General features: G+C 40.0%; 2 protein-coding genes across 3 annotated transcripts in view; both read left to right on the top strand.

The window, feature by feature from the left end:
• The window catches only part of LOC138006089 (uncharacterized), a 19108-nt gene extending 5402 nt beyond the window's left edge, over positions 1-13706 (top strand). For both annotated transcript variants that reach the window (XM_068852254.1, XM_068852253.1), the window contains 9 exons: positions 2010-2223; positions 2930-3184; positions 3443-3614; positions 6750-6969; positions 7169-7346; positions 9007-9139; positions 10865-11360; positions 12185-12471; positions 13390-13706. In XM_068852254.1, the coding sequence (XP_068708355.1) occupies positions 2016-2223; positions 2930-3184; positions 3443-3614; positions 6750-6969; positions 7169-7346; positions 9007-9139; positions 10865-11360; positions 12185-12471; positions 13390-13576 (2136 nt within the window). In that variant the 5' untranslated portion in view covers positions 2010-2015 and the 3' untranslated portion in view covers positions 13577-13706. The remainder of the gene's footprint in view (positions 1-2009; positions 2224-2929; positions 3185-3442; positions 3615-6749; positions 6970-7168; positions 7347-9006; positions 9140-10864; positions 11361-12184; positions 12472-13389) is intronic.
• Positions 13707-15674: 1968 nt separating this feature from the next.
• Positions 15675-20000, top strand: part of LOC138006088 (uncharacterized) — a 6501-nt gene continuing 2175 nt past the window's right edge. Inside the window, exons 1-3 of the mRNA XM_068852252.1 lie at positions 15675-16081; positions 18905-18993; positions 19594-19810. Of these exons, the coding sequence (XP_068708353.1) occupies positions 18924-18993; positions 19594-19810 (287 nt within the window). The 5' untranslated portion in view covers positions 15675-16081; positions 18905-18923. The remainder of the gene's footprint in view (positions 16082-18904; positions 18994-19593; positions 19811-20000) is intronic.

Below are 20000 nucleotides of genomic sequence, written 5' to 3'. Positions count from 1 at the left end.
TCAGAAGTGTGTAACTAATTTGCATGATAAAGGCAAATCCAACATGGCGGCTATCGTGAATAAGGTCTATTATCAAGCGGTCCGTCCCTTTGTCCTTCGGGCGCGCCGTTGCTGTTCATTGCGCAACCAGCGTGTGCCTTGGCGCAACTTATTATTTGTAATCAGTAATATTGTTAACATATCATGAAGAACATTACCATCTCCAGTAAAGTTGAATAGGCGTTCTCTGGTAAAAATTATTAAAAAATATGACTCAGAGCTTTCGATAGCCAGTCTACTGTCTTCAACGGATAAACATAACTGATAACATGAAATGAACCGTTAAAACATTTAAATATAGAGAGTGATACGCATAAATTAAAAATAATTATGTAAAAACAATGTTCGGAGGAAGGCTAAAAGTGCTAAAATTAATGTTTGGTTTAAAAGGATGTTTTATTGTCTAGGGAGTGGGCATGAATTATTGTCCGCCTCAACAGTTTTGGCCGTATGCCATGACTCAAGTGTCTTTCTAATGCGGTTATTTCCTTTGTCAATAATCGTGGAATTCTCAAAGTCAATTATATGATCAAAAATCCATGCATGTTTTGTTTTGAATTCCTGATATGTTCTTTCTTCCTGGTGCTGAATGATCTTTTTGTTTCACCAACGCAATTCCATGGACAAGTTGCGCAAGGGATTTTATAAACAACATTGCATTGATCGTCTTTAGAAGGTCGAAACTTGGGGGCAGGGAATTTTCGTTTGTTGGTGACTTGAATGTCGTGGCTCTTAAGAATTCGCGTGAGTGGCTCAGTAATACCTTTTAATGTAGGGAAGGATCGCAAAGTTCTGTTGATTCGTTGGGTCAGCCCATTTAAAGAACATATTGACTAATTTCTCAGGTACCGATGTTGGTGCTGTCGGTGTTGAAGATTTATTCTCTTATAATATCAGTAGTGATTTTTGGCGGGTAACCATTAGACTGTAGTGCTAATTTCTCGAGCAATTTCACGGGCTTTACTAGTTTCAGAGTTGAGGAGGTTTAAAGCTCTGTGTAGAAGTGTCACAGCAGCGTTGAGTTTGTTTTTTGTCGTGGTGAGAGTCGAAATCGAGATATCTATCTGTATGTGTAGGTTTCCGATAGATGTCAACATTGAGCTTCCAAGAATCGCGTGAGACAAGGGTGTCAAGGAATGACAAATTCAGTGAATTGTGGACGGAGGAAATTGCATCCTTCTTGATAATGCAGAAACTGTCGTTCGTCGGTCGTAATGCGTTAAAGACAGTAGACTGGCTATAAATTACCATCTCGTTTCTCGGCGGACAAAATCATATCCTAAAATAAAAATGAAAACCCAGCTTAGCAACTTTAGGATCTTAAAAGTCCTACTATGACCAAATAATCAATTTTCATTTTTCTTTTGGATTTCAAAACTATGTTGAATAAACAGTAGTTGACCAAAGTTGAGTCTTGATTTCAAAAAGATACCTGTTTATTTTAACTGGAATTTTGTATTTAATGGTCCGTCATTAGTAACTTTATAATATCGAGAGAGCTGGATTGAGGAGAAAATGACGTCAAAGACTTACTAGTTTATGAATCCAGTGAGTGTGTGCGCGGCTGAACTAATATGCAGGACGGAAGTTTCGGGCTTTCAGACTTTTAAACTAGTGTTTTACATATATAATAAGCTGCGTTTACACGCTAAAATTTTAAGCTAGTGAGTAAATGGCGTCACTTTTCCTTAGATCCAACCTTCTGAGGTCCAATCGGTCTGTTTGGAACGCGCGTAATGGTGGACCGTGAAGTCCAAAACGTTACATTCAAAGTAAACAACCTTTAGCTCCAAATTTTGCCCGTCAAGTGTTAAACAATCACACTTTCAAAATCTGAAGAAAAAAAGGTAGTGATTTTTTGATCATAGTAGCACTGTAAGAGTCTACTTTGTGATTACCAACTTTTATTAGTTAAATCTTTTTTAAGTCGTGACTTGATGTGTAAGCTTGAAAACTGATTACTTTTTCAGGTTACAATGAGCGAAGCACAACAACTCTTCCTCAAACTCTCTCAGTTTGTTCACAATCTCCTTCAACAACTGCCCCATTGGTGGAACCTACCGATTGTCTTGATGCTGTTTTACCAGTTTCAACAGCGGAATTACCTGATGAGAAATAATCTTTTCGATAGCTACCCGTGTAATTTTTCTGGACCTAAATACGCCTGCCAGGACCCAGTTGTAGGTAATATATCGGATGATAGACCGATTCGACTAACTCAACGCTGTACCCAATTCAGATCTCTCGGGGTTAAGGTTCGTTGTGCGTTGCATTCGCGTGATAATGTAGCATTCACATTTAAATTATATGGAAATACTTGGAACAAAATGTTTTATTCCCAAAGGTCTTGAATTGGGTACAACATTGAATTAGCCTAATCGGTCTATTGTCAAATGATCGAGGCATAAACGCTAGGCTTTCTCTTAACCCTGATCCAGAACAAAAAAGACTGCTGGTTTTGTGACGCATAAATAAGGAATGGTGAGAAGACAACGGAGAAGTAGGTTTGCTACGCTTAGAGAAATAAAAGTTGAGCCATTGTGTGAGGTGCACTTTACTGAAGTGATTTAAAACAATCTTTTGCAGAACATAGCCGGCTATGGAATGTCTCATGTTTAAATACTTAGGTTCCTAACGTTCAGTATCAGTCTGCGTACGGTTTTATCTTGTAAGTCATAATTGCATTGTGGGTACGAGAAACATTTGGAGTGTGTCGGGTCATCTAACCAAAATAATGTCTCTTTATTGGTTGTCACGCTCGTGCACTAATAAAAGCGTTTCAGTTATACTCCTCCTAAAAATCCGGCACCAAGACTACGCTTATCACAACCGATACAGAAATTCTCTTCTATGCAGTCAGAAAACTTACCTCGGTGTATTGTCATCACAGGTCACGTGTCTTTGGGTTGTTTCGTCAACAACAAGAATATACCATTTCCATATCTCTTCAAGAAAAATGGAATAACTAAAGAACAGTGCGTGCAGCATTGTAAAGAGATTAACTATCCGTACGCAGGATTCAACCAATGCGGGAAATGTTTCTGTGGAGAGAATCTCTTCATGCTGAAACGCTGCAAAAAACGACCCCGAAGATTTAAGCCGCGCTGCGGGACCTCTTCTCCTCCGACTGAAGTGTTTAGAACGAGTAAGATTAAATATTTTTTTGTGCTTGTAAGATAAAAGCAACTCTTTTCCTTTTTCTTCGTACTTGAAAGCTTTTCAGTTTCACTAAGATGGCTAGTTCAGTGAAAATTGCACAATTTTGAAATATTACTGCATGTATTTGATCAGAATTTAGTCAATTCTTTGGGGAGGGAGATTTGGAATTTTTGGGCTTTGTGTTTTCACTCCTAATGCCACAGTTTGAAATGCTCCCAACATTGTATTCTTTAACGTGATGCAGTGTACTGCACAGAGAGAATGAAAAATGCAAGATCCCACGATGGAACCTGCAACGACTTGAATCAACCAGCCTCTGGAAGTCGGTTTTATCGGTTTGGGCGGAATGTAAATCGCACTAAGACGTTTGAGGACAAAGATCTTTTGGAACCATGCCCTCGAGAATTAAGCAGAAGGTAAGCTGGAGACTAATTTAAAAATGAAACGAAAACAGAGAATAGTCACGTTTTCACTATGGTTGTTATTGCATACCAAATTCAGCATATTGACCGATACATTCGTGAACTAAGAAATGACCGTAACCTTCAAATGCAACTACTGTAGACTATATACAGTTTACTCAGGGGCCACGTACTTAAGAGTTAAATATCAACCATTATTATACGGCTCTGTCTCACGAGGACTGGGAACTACCAAGTTCACGAATTTGATTGGCCAAAATCGATATTGACCGCGGTCTAGATTTTCCCATCTAGACCGGTAATGTTTTGCAGTGAAAAGATGCAAACTAAAATGCAAAAATATTCAGTATTTTCTTCTACCAATATTTAAAAGCATGATGACAAAAGAGAGGACAAAAGAGAGGATGACGAGCAAACTTTGACAGAATTAAGTTCAGCTCATCGCCACTCATCGCCGTTCGCAAGCAAAATGTCAGTTAGTACAAACCAGTTTCATTAAACGAATTAAATTTTTCTTGTTTGGCAATATAATAAACATCTTATAACCGAGCTAGGTCGGTCTGTATGGGAGAATCTTGACCTCGGTCGCTGGTACAAACCTCACTGCGTTCGGTCTGTACTGGCGACCTCGGTCAAGATTCTCCCATACAGACCTCCCGCTCGGTTAATAAGAACTAATTACATGCATTTCTGGGCACAGAAATAGCCCACTTTCGATATATTAAAATTCAGTTCCAAACAAAACGCCTCGTCATATCGAGGCTCTGGGGAATAAACTCATACAAATGCTTCTATTTATTTCCCAGAGCCTCCAGATGACGCCTTTGTTTCCGACTGAATTTTAATATATCGAAAGTGGGCTATTTCTTCTGTCTTGTGTCCAGAGTACATTAAGCATTTCTGAACACAAGTACAATGCCAGTATGCTAAGCTTAACTTTCGATCTTGCTTCCATACAGCAAGCAATAAAATGTCGAATGGTGGCATATTACTGAAATAAACTGGCGCTAATCACGTTTGCAGCGGCCGTTTGCTCATCATTTAAAACAGAAAAGAAGTGGATTGAAATCAGCAAATCACAACGCAAAGTATTGACCGACTAACCTGTACCGCGTAATTAGATAACGATAGTACGAAATAGTAATAGGCAAGGGGGGTTCTAGGAGGAGCGTGCAGGGGGTGCGCACCCCTCTCCCCCCCTCCTCCCGATGACCTGAGGCTTTCTAATAGAACTGGTATTCTGAAAAAAAAAAAAAACCACGTCATTAGTCAGCTACACCATTCCTTAGAAGTGCACCCCCTGCTAAGAAAAATCCTAGATCCGCTCCTGATAGGACTGAGTGGAGTGCAATTCAGAACAAAACTGTTGATTGAAGATTGAAAATAGATTTATGAGAACGAGCGTGTATATGTTATGTACGATTTTGAGAGTCTAGAAGCCCGAAATTAACGCCCGTACCACATAGTTTACGAAATAAGCCATATACAAGCACGCACTTCTTTCTTAGTCTTTTGTAACATTTTTAGATCATCTCATATGCCTGAAGATTCTATGCTAAAATTGAGTTCATAACGGCGAGGATCATAGCTTCACTTGATCCGCAGTTCAATATGACTCATTTTGTTCATTGATTCATTCATCAAGGGAACATATAAACCCACAAATGACCGGCTCCCAATATCAGGGGCTTCATAGTTTTAATTGGTTACAGTGTCGCACCGCCATCGCAATGTCATGGGTTCAAACCCCGTTGAAGTACCCGAATTTTTTAGGCTTCTCTAAGAAATTGCTGAATTTGTGTTCATAACTGAGGATCATAGCTTCACTTGATTTCATATCCGCATTTCAATATGATTAATTTTCTAGATCATTTCGTTCATTAATTACGAACTCGAGACACGTATGTCTGTGTCTATATCACAGCGGACCTAACCTGGCCAACTCATTGCGACTGTGATTAAAAAGGCTATAACAGGAGATACTATGCTCTCAGAAAGTTAAAAGGGTGTGGCGTCCCGGAGAAAGACATTTTTGAAGCATACATATCTCTTGCGCGCTTTTTTGTAGAGTGTGTCCGTCGTGTTTGCCACTGATTTCCCTCAGTACCCTTTCTTAGGCATTGGAGAAAGTTCAACGGAGGATATTAGCTATCATATTCCTACGCGCGACAAGTTAAGAACAAGTACTTTGCCAGGCTGGTCTACCTTCTGCAGAGGCCTGACACTTTGTGGCCTGTGAGAAGTCTGTCCGCAGTATAAGCGAGGGAAATTCTTTTTCCCGCTCACCGAAAGCAGGGTTGAGCACTGTAACCCGCCACAATATTATTTTCTGTATATTTTATTGTTTCGCTGACTCGCCTTGTAATTCAGTCTGAAGACTGCGAAAGGTTGAAATAAACACAATCACATTCAAAAACTTTAGGTGGCTTGATGTCTCTTTTGGAAAGGTACTGCATCGGTATCGCAGAGATCTTGTGTTTTAATCTCATTAAATTAATTAACGCAAAATTTTTCAGGCTTTCTTTTTATTGCTGCTTAAGTAACTTAAACGTTTTTAACTACGATGATCCTACTATCTCAAAATGCTTTTTTTTTCTCTTACATGTATGTAGTCTTCATCTTTGTTTGTTTTTTTGAGATGTCCAGAAATGGACCTAATTAGAGGACCGGGGATTTCAATTAGCGTCACGAAGTATCCCCAACTTCAACATCGCTCTTGCCTAAGAACAGAGACTATTAACGTCACAAAGTGTCCCCCAAATGCTGTTCCTCATAAGGATAAACAGGTGCATATTTACCCTATGCTAGAAATAACACTAACCTTTACCCTAACCTTATTGCTGGAAATAGGTATACAAAAGGCTTAGCCTTATGAACGTCAAAGCAAGGCGTGAAATCAATCTAATTAGGTGGATTTCTGGACCTATGATAAGTGTTCGTTTGAAGGTTTGAACTCACTTTGTGTTCATTCAAGTGACTTTTTGATCGTAGTAGCACTTATAATAAATGCTTTATATCTGTTGAACTTCCTGGCTGCTACGAAGCGCCACTCAGTGCGCTGAACTAAACTCTGTTACTCCTGGAAGAATAATGCATATCGTCGAAAAATCACCTTTTTTTCTTATCTAGACTTTTGACCAGAGAAGAATTTATTCCTGTCAAGCAACTAAACCTGTTTGCCGCCGCCTGGATCCAGTTTAACGTTCATGATTGGTTTGACCATGGCTCGGCAGATACCAGTCGCCGAATCAAGATAAAATTGAATCGAGATAATGATCCTGTTTACAAAGAGCATCGTGGGTGGATGAAAATTGCACGAACAAAGTCAGACAACTGTCGAAAGTTCTCGGTAAAATCAATCATATCATTCCATGATTTTTCATCCTTCTTTTTTCTTCATGCATGGAGGGAAATAGGTGTCTCAGACACCTACTGACCACTTTAGAAAAAATGCCATTAAATATACTGTTGCCAATAGAATGAATAGCTCGCTCTTTATTTTCCACACTCAACTGCCTTGAACTGCCCCCTTTACCCTACCTTTACAGGACAAAGGCTCCCCAAAAACGTTCCAGAATGACGTGACACACTGGTGGGATGGTTCACAGTTGTATGGCAGCGACGACGAAACAAATGCCAAGGTGCGAAGCTTTAAAGAAGGTAAACTGAAACTTGGTGAAGATGGCTTGCTTCCTGTTGATCCCAAAACTGGAATCGACATAACTGGTAAGTGCATGAAATGAACGTTAGTCTTAATTTATTATCTGATCTGAAACGTATTCTAACTTGAAGGTGTTCCAAAAAAAGTGAAATTAATAGAGAAGGAAAACAGAACTTGTATCGACCTCTCCAGAACATTCCATAATATCTTCCTCTTCAAAATACCCGTAATTTTCATATATTTGCGTTCATTATATACTCTTATTATATAACTAGCTCCTTGAGCGGGCAAGATGGATCTATCTTGCCCGCTCGGGATTTCTCGCTTGGTCCCGCAAGATCAAAGATCATTTTTTGGTGTTTTAAGTCATATAATAAATCCTTTATTGACCAAGCTTGTTCTGTCAAGATGGCTGGATATTGGCCTCGTTCGTTTTTTGCGTGTTTATTGACCTCGACTTCGTCTCGATCCATAAAAACGCAAAAAAAAAAGAACTTGGCCAATATCCAGCCATCTTGACCTCACCCTTGGTCAATAACCCATACATACTTCTTTTTGACGAGCATTCGTCCTGTATTAGAATACGGTACGCATGCTCGGTCTTTCACGCTGCTCTGCGGCAATACCTGTCTAATTACACGGAAAGGATGCAAAAACTTGCCATGCTAATAATTTATCCTTACTTGTCCCATTCTGAAGCTCTTTGGGCTGCAGATATGGTTTCGCTTTATGAGGGCCGGCAGGCTCGGAGTAAAGTTCTATTTGACCAAATTGTAAAGGCGCTCACAAATGAGGAGACATTGTTCCCCGAAATGTCTCCTCGGCGCGCAAACGAGGAAACATTTGCTGAGGACGCACAATGTTCCGAAACCAATTCAAAAACATTTGTGCTTTCCGGGAAGCAAATTTTGCCTCCGCAACATTGTCAAAGGAAACCACAAGCTCCACCCATTGTTGCCACCAATTAACGAAGTTGCCTACTGCGCACACGAACCAGAGATTTCTTAGGCTACCCGTTTCCAAGAAAAATAGGTTTAAGAACACTTTTATCGTGGATCACAAATGTAATACCCTTATTTTATTTTTTTACAGTCTTTGTGTTTGTATCTTATGTAACTAAATTTATCCCAATAATTTACTCTGAATTAGTAGCGCTCGTAAGGAAATCGCAATGTCAAGTACTTCGTAATTCAGCCAGCCCTTGGCTGCAATGACACGGTTACTAAATAAAGTTTCTGTAGCTTAGAAAATCAGCGTTTCCTTCCATGTATTGGTGTTGCTCGCTTGATTTGCAAGTGTTTCTGGCCGAAAGATGGACCATTGCCCAACCCAAACTATTGCTAATGTTTATCCTTGTACCAGTCTCCACAAGACTCTGGAAAGTGAAACTGAAATGTCCCCTTAGACTTTCAGCACACGCATATTTTGAAATGTCCAAACCCATAGAATACCCCGAATTCTGAAATTTCTTTTATTTCATCTATTTAAGGTTTAAAGTTCTCAATTTCTCAATCTTTTTGTTCATATGAAACTAGAAGTGTTTCAAGATGCGATAGGAAAGATGATAGGCTTGTTGCTTGGCGTGGTCATCCAACTAGTGTAGCTTTTAGTTATTTTGGGAGACCAGCATCTGTTTGTATTTTTAATTCACATATTGTTATTTAGCTAGTTACCTTTAAAGTACAACTGAAAAATCAGAGTCTTGATCATTTTGTTTATATTCAGGTTTCAGCAAAAACTGGTGGGTTGGTTTAAGCCTCATGCATAATATATTTACCCGAGAACATAATACAATCTGTGATATGCTCAAAAGGTATTATCCTGAATGGTCAGACCAGCAGTTGTATGACAAAGCAAGGTATGACTTGAAGATTTCCTATCTAGCTGCAATCTGTATATACGTAACATTGATGACAGGAAAAGTTCACAATATACTTCCCGTCTAAGTACGTTGTCCTACGAGATAGTACTGTTAGGATGTTTTTATGGACGAATACGATGAATCGGCATAAGTCTTTTAAGTGTTCGTGAAGGCGCCTAGCTTGGCTCTTTTCCCACATAGCGGGAAACGCGAGATCGTCTCAACTTTCGTACGCTACATTGTTTCAAATGACCCTGCAATTTTAAACCAGCTTCCATGGACTGCGATGCGCTCAGGCCTTTATGTTTACAAGTCCAAATAACCTGTAATGTAACTATATTCACGCACTCTATCTTCACTCGACTTTATCCCAACACACGACAAATCAATTGCGCGCAAAACTGATCGCAAATTGAGTGACGTGCTTCTGGAGATCTTAAGGACTGACGACTGAGATGAATGTTGACTTGCGCTACGTTGATCTTCGGTTCTAAGTATTTGACTCATTTCTACATATTTTCTGCAATCTTTTTCTCTCTCGTTTATCACTTCAAGGTTTTTGTTTGAGGCCAGACCCCTGACGTTTCGTCCGGTCGTTTCCCTTTCCATGTCCGGTACTTTGATGCCAATATTTTAGGATTTGTGAACTCCAGACTTGCCTGGGGAACTGATTCTTGGGTTCCAGAAACACTGGAAACAGCGTTTCTGAGTATTTTATTAAAGAACCTTCCTGGGGGAGCATGCCTCCCCCCCCCGGACCCCGAGGTAGCTCGCGCCTTCGGCGCTCGCAAGGCGCCTTGCGGCGCCAAAACATGTCACGTCAGGTGCTTTCAGAAATAGCCCGCTACTTTACAAAACTGTTGAAAACCCTGTATCAGGCATTTGTTTCTGTAATTTTACTTGATTTTCTGTTCTGTAATTAATTGTTAAGTGTTATGTATGCTTTTATAGAAAGAACTAGTAATGATTTGATTGCTTCTAAGTAGCCCGCCTAGCTAAATTAGCCATGTTACCTACGGGCTACCGGCTACCATGGTCTCTGTATATTCAAAACGTGAATTGATTGAATTGAATTGAATTGAATTTGCCTTTCTTCTTTTAACCCAGGTAAAACGAGGATCACCTATTTAACCTAGGTAAAAACGGATTCAACCTAAGAAAGGATTTTACCGGCAACATAATTTTTAAGAAATTCGGCAGGTAGCTTTAATGAAATCGTCTTAATTGCTTTTTGAAAGGAACAATCGATCCTCGCACTTTCCTGCACAATTTAGGGAATTCTCTCTAAATATAGACAACTGACACCACGACAAATTGACCTGCGTTTTGGCTCAGTTAGTAGAGTAGGCTGATTTAACAACAGAACGGGAACGTCAGTGGCGACGGCGCGCGCAGAAAAAACACCAATGAGAATTCAGAATAGAATAGACTCCACTCTTTTCTTTTCTTCTCTATTCTAAATTCTCATTGGCAGTTTTGCTGCGCGCGACGTCGCCACTGACGTTCCCGTTTTGTTGCTAAATCAGCCTAATTATTGCACTGACATCGCAAAGAGGTGATGGGCACGAAGCCCGTTGTAGCCGACTGAATCGAATTTTCCAGGTGTCTAAAAGATACAATTGCTCACATTTTCCAATTAAGTCTGTTAGGAGCATTTCTCCCTTTTGTCTATAACTCGCACTTCATATATTTATTTTGTTAATGACTTCATCTTGTTTTAAGGTTGATCAACGTTGCAGTCATCCTGAAAATTCACTCCATAGAATGGACCCCAGCAGTTTTAAACAACACTGCTTTGCGCGCTGGGCTCCGCTTGAACTTTGGCCTCAGTCCAGGCAAGGAAGTCTACGATTGGTTAAAGGCCCATAACATTAGTGTCCATTCGAGTGGAGCAGTTCTGACGTCGATTGTTGGCAAACCGAGTGAATTCCATGGCGTTCCATTCTCGCTAACAGAGGAGTTCGTTTCAGTCTACCGTATGCATCCTCTACTTCCAGATTATCTCCATATTGGCTCTTTTTCAGCAGGTCAAGGCACTGGTAGAACCTATCAGCTGCCAGAATATTCTTTCAGGGGAACTAGGGACGTTTTAGTGAACAACAGCATGGAAGATATCTTGTTTACGTTTGGTGTTGAACATCCTGGAGCACTGACTCTTCATAACTATCCAACGCACCTCATGAATTTGAAGCTACCAAACCATCAACAAAAGGGAGAGGTAAGAAAAACGTTACGATGCTGTATAATTGAAGCAGCCAAGAAAAGGAAGGAGAGTCGCTTAATTAAAACGTAAATAGATGCCAGAAGCTGAGCACTTTTATCGAATTACAAGTAGTAACTGAGAACCGAAGTTTCCTTTGCTGTGCAATTTCTATAGAAAATCATGCACATGAATGCGAATGCATTTCGTCATTTATAGGCATGAAACATGCTTTGAAACTTCCCAAAATTGAAATTTGACAGCTTTCAAAACCTAAATCTTGAAATACACGAGCAAGTTCATGCGATGTTGTATTTAACAATTATTCCTCGAGCCCGAATGGGCTCTGAGTCTTTAGCCCATGAGGCCGAAGGCCGAATGGGCTATTGACTCGGAGGCCATGAGGGCAAGAGGAATAATTGTTTTAGTAAAATCCAACTAGTTGGTCAAAAAAAAATCGAGACAAAACATCTTTCGCTAGTTAAAGCTAGACTTTAATTGTTGTTTTGGTTTTCAAAGCCGGCGCTTTTCGCTACTAGTGGGCTATAACAAATAGCCTACTAGTAGCTCAACCAATCAGAACGCAGCATTGATAATAGACCACTAGTTGGATTTTACTAATAATTATTATATACTCAACAAAATAACCTCGCTATCACTTCGTCGCTGTGTTTCCACAGCAACTTCCGTATACCACTCTATAACCTATTTATGCATTCGTCATTGAGAAATCAGAATCGCGATATTCTGTTGAGTATATGATAACTTTTGATAACCTCCTATTTCCGGTCCAAAAGCTTCCAGCTGGTTTATAATAATAAAGCATTTTTGTGCCTTTTCAGACTATTGACCTGGCAACTATCGAAATCTTGCGTGATCGAGAACGCGGCATCCCTCGATATAACGACTTCAGGAGGTTGACGAATCTCCGCCCTGTCGAATCATTTGAAAAACTCACTCCAAACAGAAATCACTCCAACCTCCTTAAAGAAATCTACAAGGATATTGAGAAGTTAGATCTCCTGATAGGCTGCCTAGCGGAGCAGCCTCGACCTGATGGCTTTGGGTTTGGCGAAACTGCCTTCAACCTTTTTCTTGCGATGGCAAGCAGGAGACTGCAAACCGATAGGTCAGTGAAAAATCAGGTGGGATGGGTGGGAGAGGATTACGGTCCGCTCCATTTCGCTCCACTTCTCCGCATGAAAATGGGTTTGTTTCCGCGTAACCACTGATTTTGCGACGTATGTATGACTTTATAAAAGTTCAAAAGAAGTATCAAAACCGTAAAAGAGAAACCCGCAAATGCTATTTTAGAAATGAATGAATGATGAATAACTTTATTTCAAGTCATAAGACCAATCAGCAAACTCATAGTTGCTGGTATCAAGTGGTATTTACTGCTATTTTTAGATTTTCGCTAAGAACGTTTTTCTTTGTCTCGGTCCCAGACCTACAGAAAATTTGTCTGATATTAACATTTTCAAAATCATAACGGTTTAATTTTTAAGACGTGTGTTGTATCATACCTAACGTCAAGTTTACAAAAATGCGTTTCTTCACAATGTTTACCAGCGCGTTATTTGTGTTTTATTGACATAGAATACTAAGCCCGGTTTTACAGAGCTATAAATGGTGACCTGCGTGAGTTGTGCTGACTACTGCCGTTACGAATTATGCAAGGAAAAAAAAAACAGTCCGTCGAAATTGCAAAAATTTGTTTTCCGCAAAACCATTCTCATTCGCAAAAATGACTTCAGAAAGAAAATTCGTAATACCTTTTTGAGCGGGACGTCTGGGGCGGGCTGATAAGGTAGCAGGAAATTCGAAGAACGAGTACCGGCGCGTCCCAATGTCTTTCTTGCCACGATAGAGCTGAAAGATCGTACGATGTTCTTAAAAAAAGAAGCAATCCAAGACAAAACTACAACTAAATAATCTTTAATTTCTTGAGTTACTTTACAGTGTGGTATTACTCAAGAGACACTGACTGACTTAAAAACCATACACAAGATTGTCAATAGGAAGTATTTCTCTTTTCCGTTTCTAGGTTTATGACGGATGACTACACACCTGACATTTATACTCCGGAGGGACTGAAGTGGATTCAAGACACCGACATGCGCAGTGTGCTCACGAGGGCATTTCCAGATATCGCCTGGATGAGTGATGTTTTGAGCAAAAGTGATAATGCCTTTTTCCCTTGGCCAATATATAATGAAAACCTTGCCGGGTAATGTTTCATTTCAATTTGAAAAAACTTTGTGTACGTACGGTTGGCGGGGGGAGATCATCATTTTACCGATGTGGGTTCTGGGCATGTTATCTATAATTCCCTAAGCGGAAAGAGAAAATAAAAAGTTTAAATGCTGAAAATCGGGTGTTTATGTCTTCCCATCTCTACCTCGCAGACAGACTTCATCAGAATATTCTGCATGAATAAAGTCTCATTTACACGAGCAAGTTTTCCGTGACAATTTTCCTTAGCAGTCTAAATGGAAAAATATGACAAGTTTTTCCTTGACAAGTGTCCTTGTTCAAAAACTAGCATGCTAGTGTAAATTACTTGTCAAGTGCACTTGTCAAAGAAAACTTATCATATTTTTTATTTACACTACCAAGGAAAACTTGTCAAGGAGAACTTGCTAGTGTTTACAGTCGGCTTTTGGCTCTTTGTAGAAGGATGTCTCCACTGATAAACAGATTGTTAAACAAAGTGGAATGTAACTGATACCGATCGGCTATTGGTTACGTCATTTATTACGGTTGGTCCAAGCGTTTAGAATTTAATTGCGTGAAATTGCAGTTATAAACCGAATGCATAAATGGCGGCCAAAAAAATATTCTTTTGTTTATCTACTAATCGACCACTTTCGATATATTAAAATTCAATCCTAAACAAAAGGCATCATCTCGAGGCTCTGGGGAATAAATATAAGGATTTGTATGCGTTTATTCCCCAGAGCCTCGAGATGCTACCTCTTGTTTAGGACTGAATTTTAATATATCGAAAGTGGGCTATTAGACTCGCTATCCTAGCTCTCAAGCAACATTTCTTTTGTATTTTGTCCATGCAAACGAGGCTAGTGAGGCTAATTAGCACATAAACAAAATAATATTTTTTTTGGCCGCCATTTACGCATTCGGTCTATTCCATTCGCCCTTGTCACACGGCGGCCATATTGTCCCGGGAGACCAAAAAAGCTTTGTTTTACCACGCCAAGCCTCACGCCATGGTTTCCACTGCGAGGCTTGGGGTGAAGCCTCTTGAAGTAACTTTTTCATTGGAAATCTGACGTCACTTTAATCAGAGGACGCATGCGCATCTAGTCCGAGTCCTCTGCCGTGAATTTCAGTACAGGTAAAAGCTCTCAGGAAACGAAAGTAAGCGGCGGTTTTTTCCCCGAATGGGAACCGTCGCATCATTTTTCGTAAACTGTAGCATGGAACTTCTATTTGGACAAAAAAAGCCTGTATTTTGAAAAGTGATCAAACGAGGGCCTTACGACGTGATGATTTTTTTGAGTTATATGATTTCTTTTAAAACCCATGCTACAGATTTTGTTAGAATGTTCTCATACTGTTGCGTTGGAAATTTGTGAAGAAAAGAGTTAATTCGCTGAGTTTTTAGGCATTTACTGTTTTGGTCACGTGATTTACCAAATATGGTTGTGAGTTGAAGCAGACAAAAGAATTTTAAATAGAACACCTTTGGCAAAAAAGGATAATTGTAGAGTGAAAGGAATTCGAGAAATGACTATTTGAAGGGGTACATAGCAACGGTGTGGTAGTTAAGAGCCACCCCCCTTAAGTGTTAATTAACTCAGTCCCAATTTCCGTACTTCAAGTATGATATTTTCCACAAAAGGATTAAAAAAAAACTCCAGCCTTCCGAGTTTTTATTTATTTTATTTTATTTTATTTTAATTCATTCGCCACAATTCATGGAGTGGCGCGGGAGAGGAAAAGAACTTTCATCCCAATTGACACCTAACCCCTATATCCATAGATCAGACCACAACACCGGGAACTCCATGCCCTACTCTTCTCTAATATAGTGTGTGGGTTCTTTAACGTCCCACAGAATTTATACCCAAGGGTTATGAGACGGGACCTCCGGCTTATAGTCCTTATCCGAGAACACTTGAAAGTCTAACCGTTACAATGGCAGCACTTTCTCGTCCGTTATTTAAAGACCCTCAGTGTTGGTCCGGCCGGAGTTGAACTCAGCATAGTTCAAGTGGCATAGCCGGAAAATCAAGGAACGCGATTATCACTTGGATAGTTTAACATAGAACTCCGACCTTTTCTAATGCGAAATTAAATAACCGAGACTACAAAACGCCGAAAATATACTGAACGTTGACGATCTGCTACACATAAAATAACTTGCGCGCGCACCAGTGAATAGCGACATTTTTAGGGCAACTGGTCGCACCTGTAGCGGGGATTATGTACCACACAAAAGAGTACCAGGATATAAAAATTAAATTTCTCAACAACGCGAGCCCTGAATGCTTCTAGACTCAGGAGAATCGGATAAATGATCTCGTCCAGCCGTAAGTTCACAGATTCTTCTTTCGCCGTCGAAAATTTGGAGATTGATACGATCAAACCAAGATTCTGCTGTGAAGTCCAGTGGCACCTGTTCTTTCACTGGTTCCTATTCACCAAAATACAAATGGTCGACGGTTAAGGTTCTAATGTTAAGAGAAGCGGTTATGATGTCTTCCAGCTAAAAGGTATGTGTCTCATTGCAAAAAAAAAAAAAAAAAAAATTCTTGTCAGTTCATACTAACGTCACAGGATGATTACTGATCTTAATTTACGAAGGTGTTAATTTGAACACCGCTTTTTGTTCCCTACGTAAGCAATAGAAATCTGTTTCATGCAAGCATTAGCCACGCTTTCCATGCCAAAATGCTCAGAATTATTTTAAAGTGATAATATCGTGCATTGGTGGCAAATTGTCATTTTATTTTTATCCGAATGGCGTTATATTGTACGTTTTACGTAAACGAACCTTGGAAAGCTGTTTAAGGTTGGCGAGCGGAATCGGCTTTTCCAACCCTTTACCTGTGGAATCATAACGGTGTGTTTAGTTATGTTCTGAGACTATTCCGTGTATTATTCATTGAATGAAAGGGTTAGCTTTCAAAGAAACTGTGGCGCTGCATCAGGAGGGAGTGACAGAGCCAAAATTTTGTCCCGGGTCCAAATTCTTTTCATGGGGCACAACGACAAACGAGGAGATATAGGCAAAGCCACCAATGTAAGAAAGCTTTATGAGGTGACATTTCTCAGTAGCGTTAGGCTACGCCCTTCGTCAGAGCGCACTGAAAGGCAGATTTTCCTGTTTCACGTGACATAATCGCTAACATTAGCACAAGTCAACCCGGCATCCTTTTGAAACCAATTCCTTTTTTTTGCGTGAACGGATCAGCACTCTCTTGATTCTACTCTCTATGGCTTGACTGAGGCATCATATACAGAGCCGCATTACGCGGTTTATTTTTTGCCTGGTATTACTTCCGCGCTAAAATTGAATATGGTCCACCGGCTAACTGCTTCTCAGCTGGATAAAATTTCATGGATTCCACCAAGAGATCGTGAGGTACCTCATGATCTCTTGATTCCACCTAAACCACCTTAAATTCCCTTCTCGGTGAAATGGCAGTCATTTCTATTCTCGGTTTTCACATGACGTCACGGCGGCCATATTGGAGCGCCTAAACAAAGAAACGGCGGCCATGTTGGAGCCCTGACCAAATCCTCCGGGAATTTAACTTTATTATTATGCAAACGTTTTCTTTTGTTTTCGTTGAAAAACATGGCTGTTGATCACGTGAGTGAAAACCAACAATAGATCTCACTTCAAAATAAGTTTAGAGAGAAAAACAAAGGGGGGATTCGAAGAGGGAAAAACTGGAATCTGTGCTTTTTTGTTTTACTCTATCGCCTGCATCCGTGAGATAAAGAAGGCAAGCTTTCAAAAGTATGTGTTACGAAGATACTTAACGCAATCATCGAAAAGCTCCCCATTTCGAAATCGGTGCTAATACCGAAATACTCCATAATTCATCTCCTTAAAAACACCAACACGTTGATACTCTGTGAACTGAATTCGAATGTCCTCTGCTCTGTTATATGTGTGATCCCCCGATTTTCCTTTCGTTTACTCAGTCCCCTAAGTTGGGAATATTCATTGATTGTGAGACACGTTAGGTAATGTTCTTATGGTTTCTGTGGATGGTCCTTCTAAGATCCAGGCTTACCGAGCACTTGCAAGATTGAATGATGCAACCACTAAATACAAGGATGAGTTTAATAAACCAAACTAACTCGCTTTATACAGCATCTCTCGAAATCCCACTCCTACCCCCCAATGTCTCTCTTTCTGCGCCACTGCACCCACCCCCCCCTCCTTATTCATACCTCTATTTGGAACTCCGTACCAGTCTTACAAACTAGTACTCCTTTCGCCTCTGTAAACCGGAATATGTTATCTTAGATTGGGAAACTTTGTTCCAATTGCTTTAGCAATTTTAAACCGAAAAGTTATAAACAGGATAATCCAAAAAGAACGGACCGTAATAAAAGTATTTCGTTGAGCCCCTTCACTCCATTTGATAGTATCCTTAGTAGTACGGGGTGGTGGGATGACCACATTGCTTGTGGCTTGTGGCAATTATTCTTTCCCCACCTTTTCCGAAGAGACATTTAGTTAGTTATTTTCATGTCACGCCACGCTCTTGATACGTTGTTAAGCGTCGCGTGACTCTTAACATTGCTACTAATAAATCCGTCACAACAGTGGCAGATATGTCCAGGTTTGCACCTAATTAGATGCACGCGGAATGATCAGGAATGCGTCATGAAGTGTCCCTTTGCTCTTCTCGCCAACTTCAACATCACTTGTGTCTCAGAATACAGACAATTTATGTCACAAAGTGTCCCCCAAATGCTGCTCCTTAAGTAAAGATTAACTGCTGCATTTACCCAAAGCTAAAAATAACGCTAACCTTTACGCTTACCTTATTGTTGAAAATAGGTAGCAAATGCTTAGACTTAAGGGGACACTTTGTGTTGGATGTCAAAATTGGGCGTGCATCTAATTAGGTGCAAACCTGGACATAAGTGAACAGTGGCCAAGTTTATCCAACAACGTGTGTATTATCATGTCTCTTCATAAAACTAGTGCGACCCTGCGCTAAGTACCCCTCGATCGCTATACATTTCCTATGAATACATAGTTATATACATATATTTCCCATTTAATCATAAGCATGATAGCGTGTTTCACGTGACGTCACGGCGGCTATGTTGTTGTCCCTAATTAATCCTCTGGGAATCGAGCTCTATTATCATGCAAACGTTTTCTTTTGTTTCGGTGGAAAAACAAGTTAAGGTTTCTGATCAAGTGAGGGAAAACACTCTATATCAACTACGAGTCGATGTATCATTTCTTTGATAAACTAGACGTCAACTTTCTTTCTTATTTTCTTGGTCACTCAATCATTACTGTGTGATTCATACTAACATCAGTCTATAAACATGAAAATCAGGTCAGAGCAATACTACTGAATGGCTTCCAGAACCAATCTTTCGAAAATCTTCCTGTTCCTGGCGATGGCGTCATTTGCAACGTTAACAGGTGGGTCCCATTGAATTATGCCACTTTTTAAATAAGTTTTTTTAAAGCCGGAACCACTATTCCTAATCAGTCCTGGGCTAATGAATTTGTCGAGGTTCGAATAGTTCAAAAATACGATAGAACAATGCGATAGGTTAAGTCGGTCAATACTCATGACCTCTAGTATACCAACAAAATTCTTAAACCTCTGTTTCTTGCCGCTTTCTTGAGGAATTTCCAATGACCACTTTTTCCTGTTGGTATTTGTAAATATTCTCTTTCAGGCTGAGACTGAGGTTTTTAAATATTACTGAACTGAGATTTTATCATTTGAAAGTGCAATAGAGTGCCTTTTTAGTGACTCGGCTTGCCATGCGTTCAACTTGTTGGATCCTGCCAGAACGATGGACGACATAGTGGCTCGTACAAAATCAAACGATAACGTTCGAAGTTCATTGTCCCTGTATCCTTCTGGATTTTTCCACCATTTGAGCCTCTTGCTGCCTGGAGGCCAACTATCTGTTTCACGGTCCGGCAATTTTACTTAACTGAGGTGATAATCTGGCAGACAGAATTAGCAATTAAAAATGACTTGAAATTGTTTTCGAATATTGATTGCAGAGTCGATCCAAAGATGCAAGCATTACCCAGATCCTAAACATGGCCACATGGTTTGTGACAGCTTGTTTCGATTGTTCTGTACCCCGGAATGCGATGACGGATTCGTATTCAAATTTAAGCCAGCGGTTGTTTACATGTGTGGACCAATGACGGGAAAATGGTTTACGTACCCTGAGGGAGAAAACATTCCCTGGCCTAACTGCATAAAAAGACAGAGGTAAGTATACTTTAACCTCCCCGTGAATAGGCGGAGAAAAAGCATTGCACCAGGATATATTGTTGAAAAATTTTAACTCATTATCTAAAACTGAACTACGGATATCAGATTTCAAGCGTCTTCATTGGCTTGCCGGACACAGTCTATCAGTTCACATACTTGTTATACCTAATATGGCCAAGGAACGTGT

This window comes from Montipora foliosa, chromosome 6 (genome assembly GCF_036669935.1).
Source record: "Montipora foliosa isolate CH-2021 chromosome 6, ASM3666993v2, whole genome shotgun sequence".
NCBI classification, from domain to species: domain Eukaryota; kingdom Metazoa; phylum Cnidaria; class Anthozoa; order Scleractinia; family Acroporidae; genus Montipora; species Montipora foliosa.
This window is presented reverse-complemented; position numbering and strand designations above follow the sequence as displayed.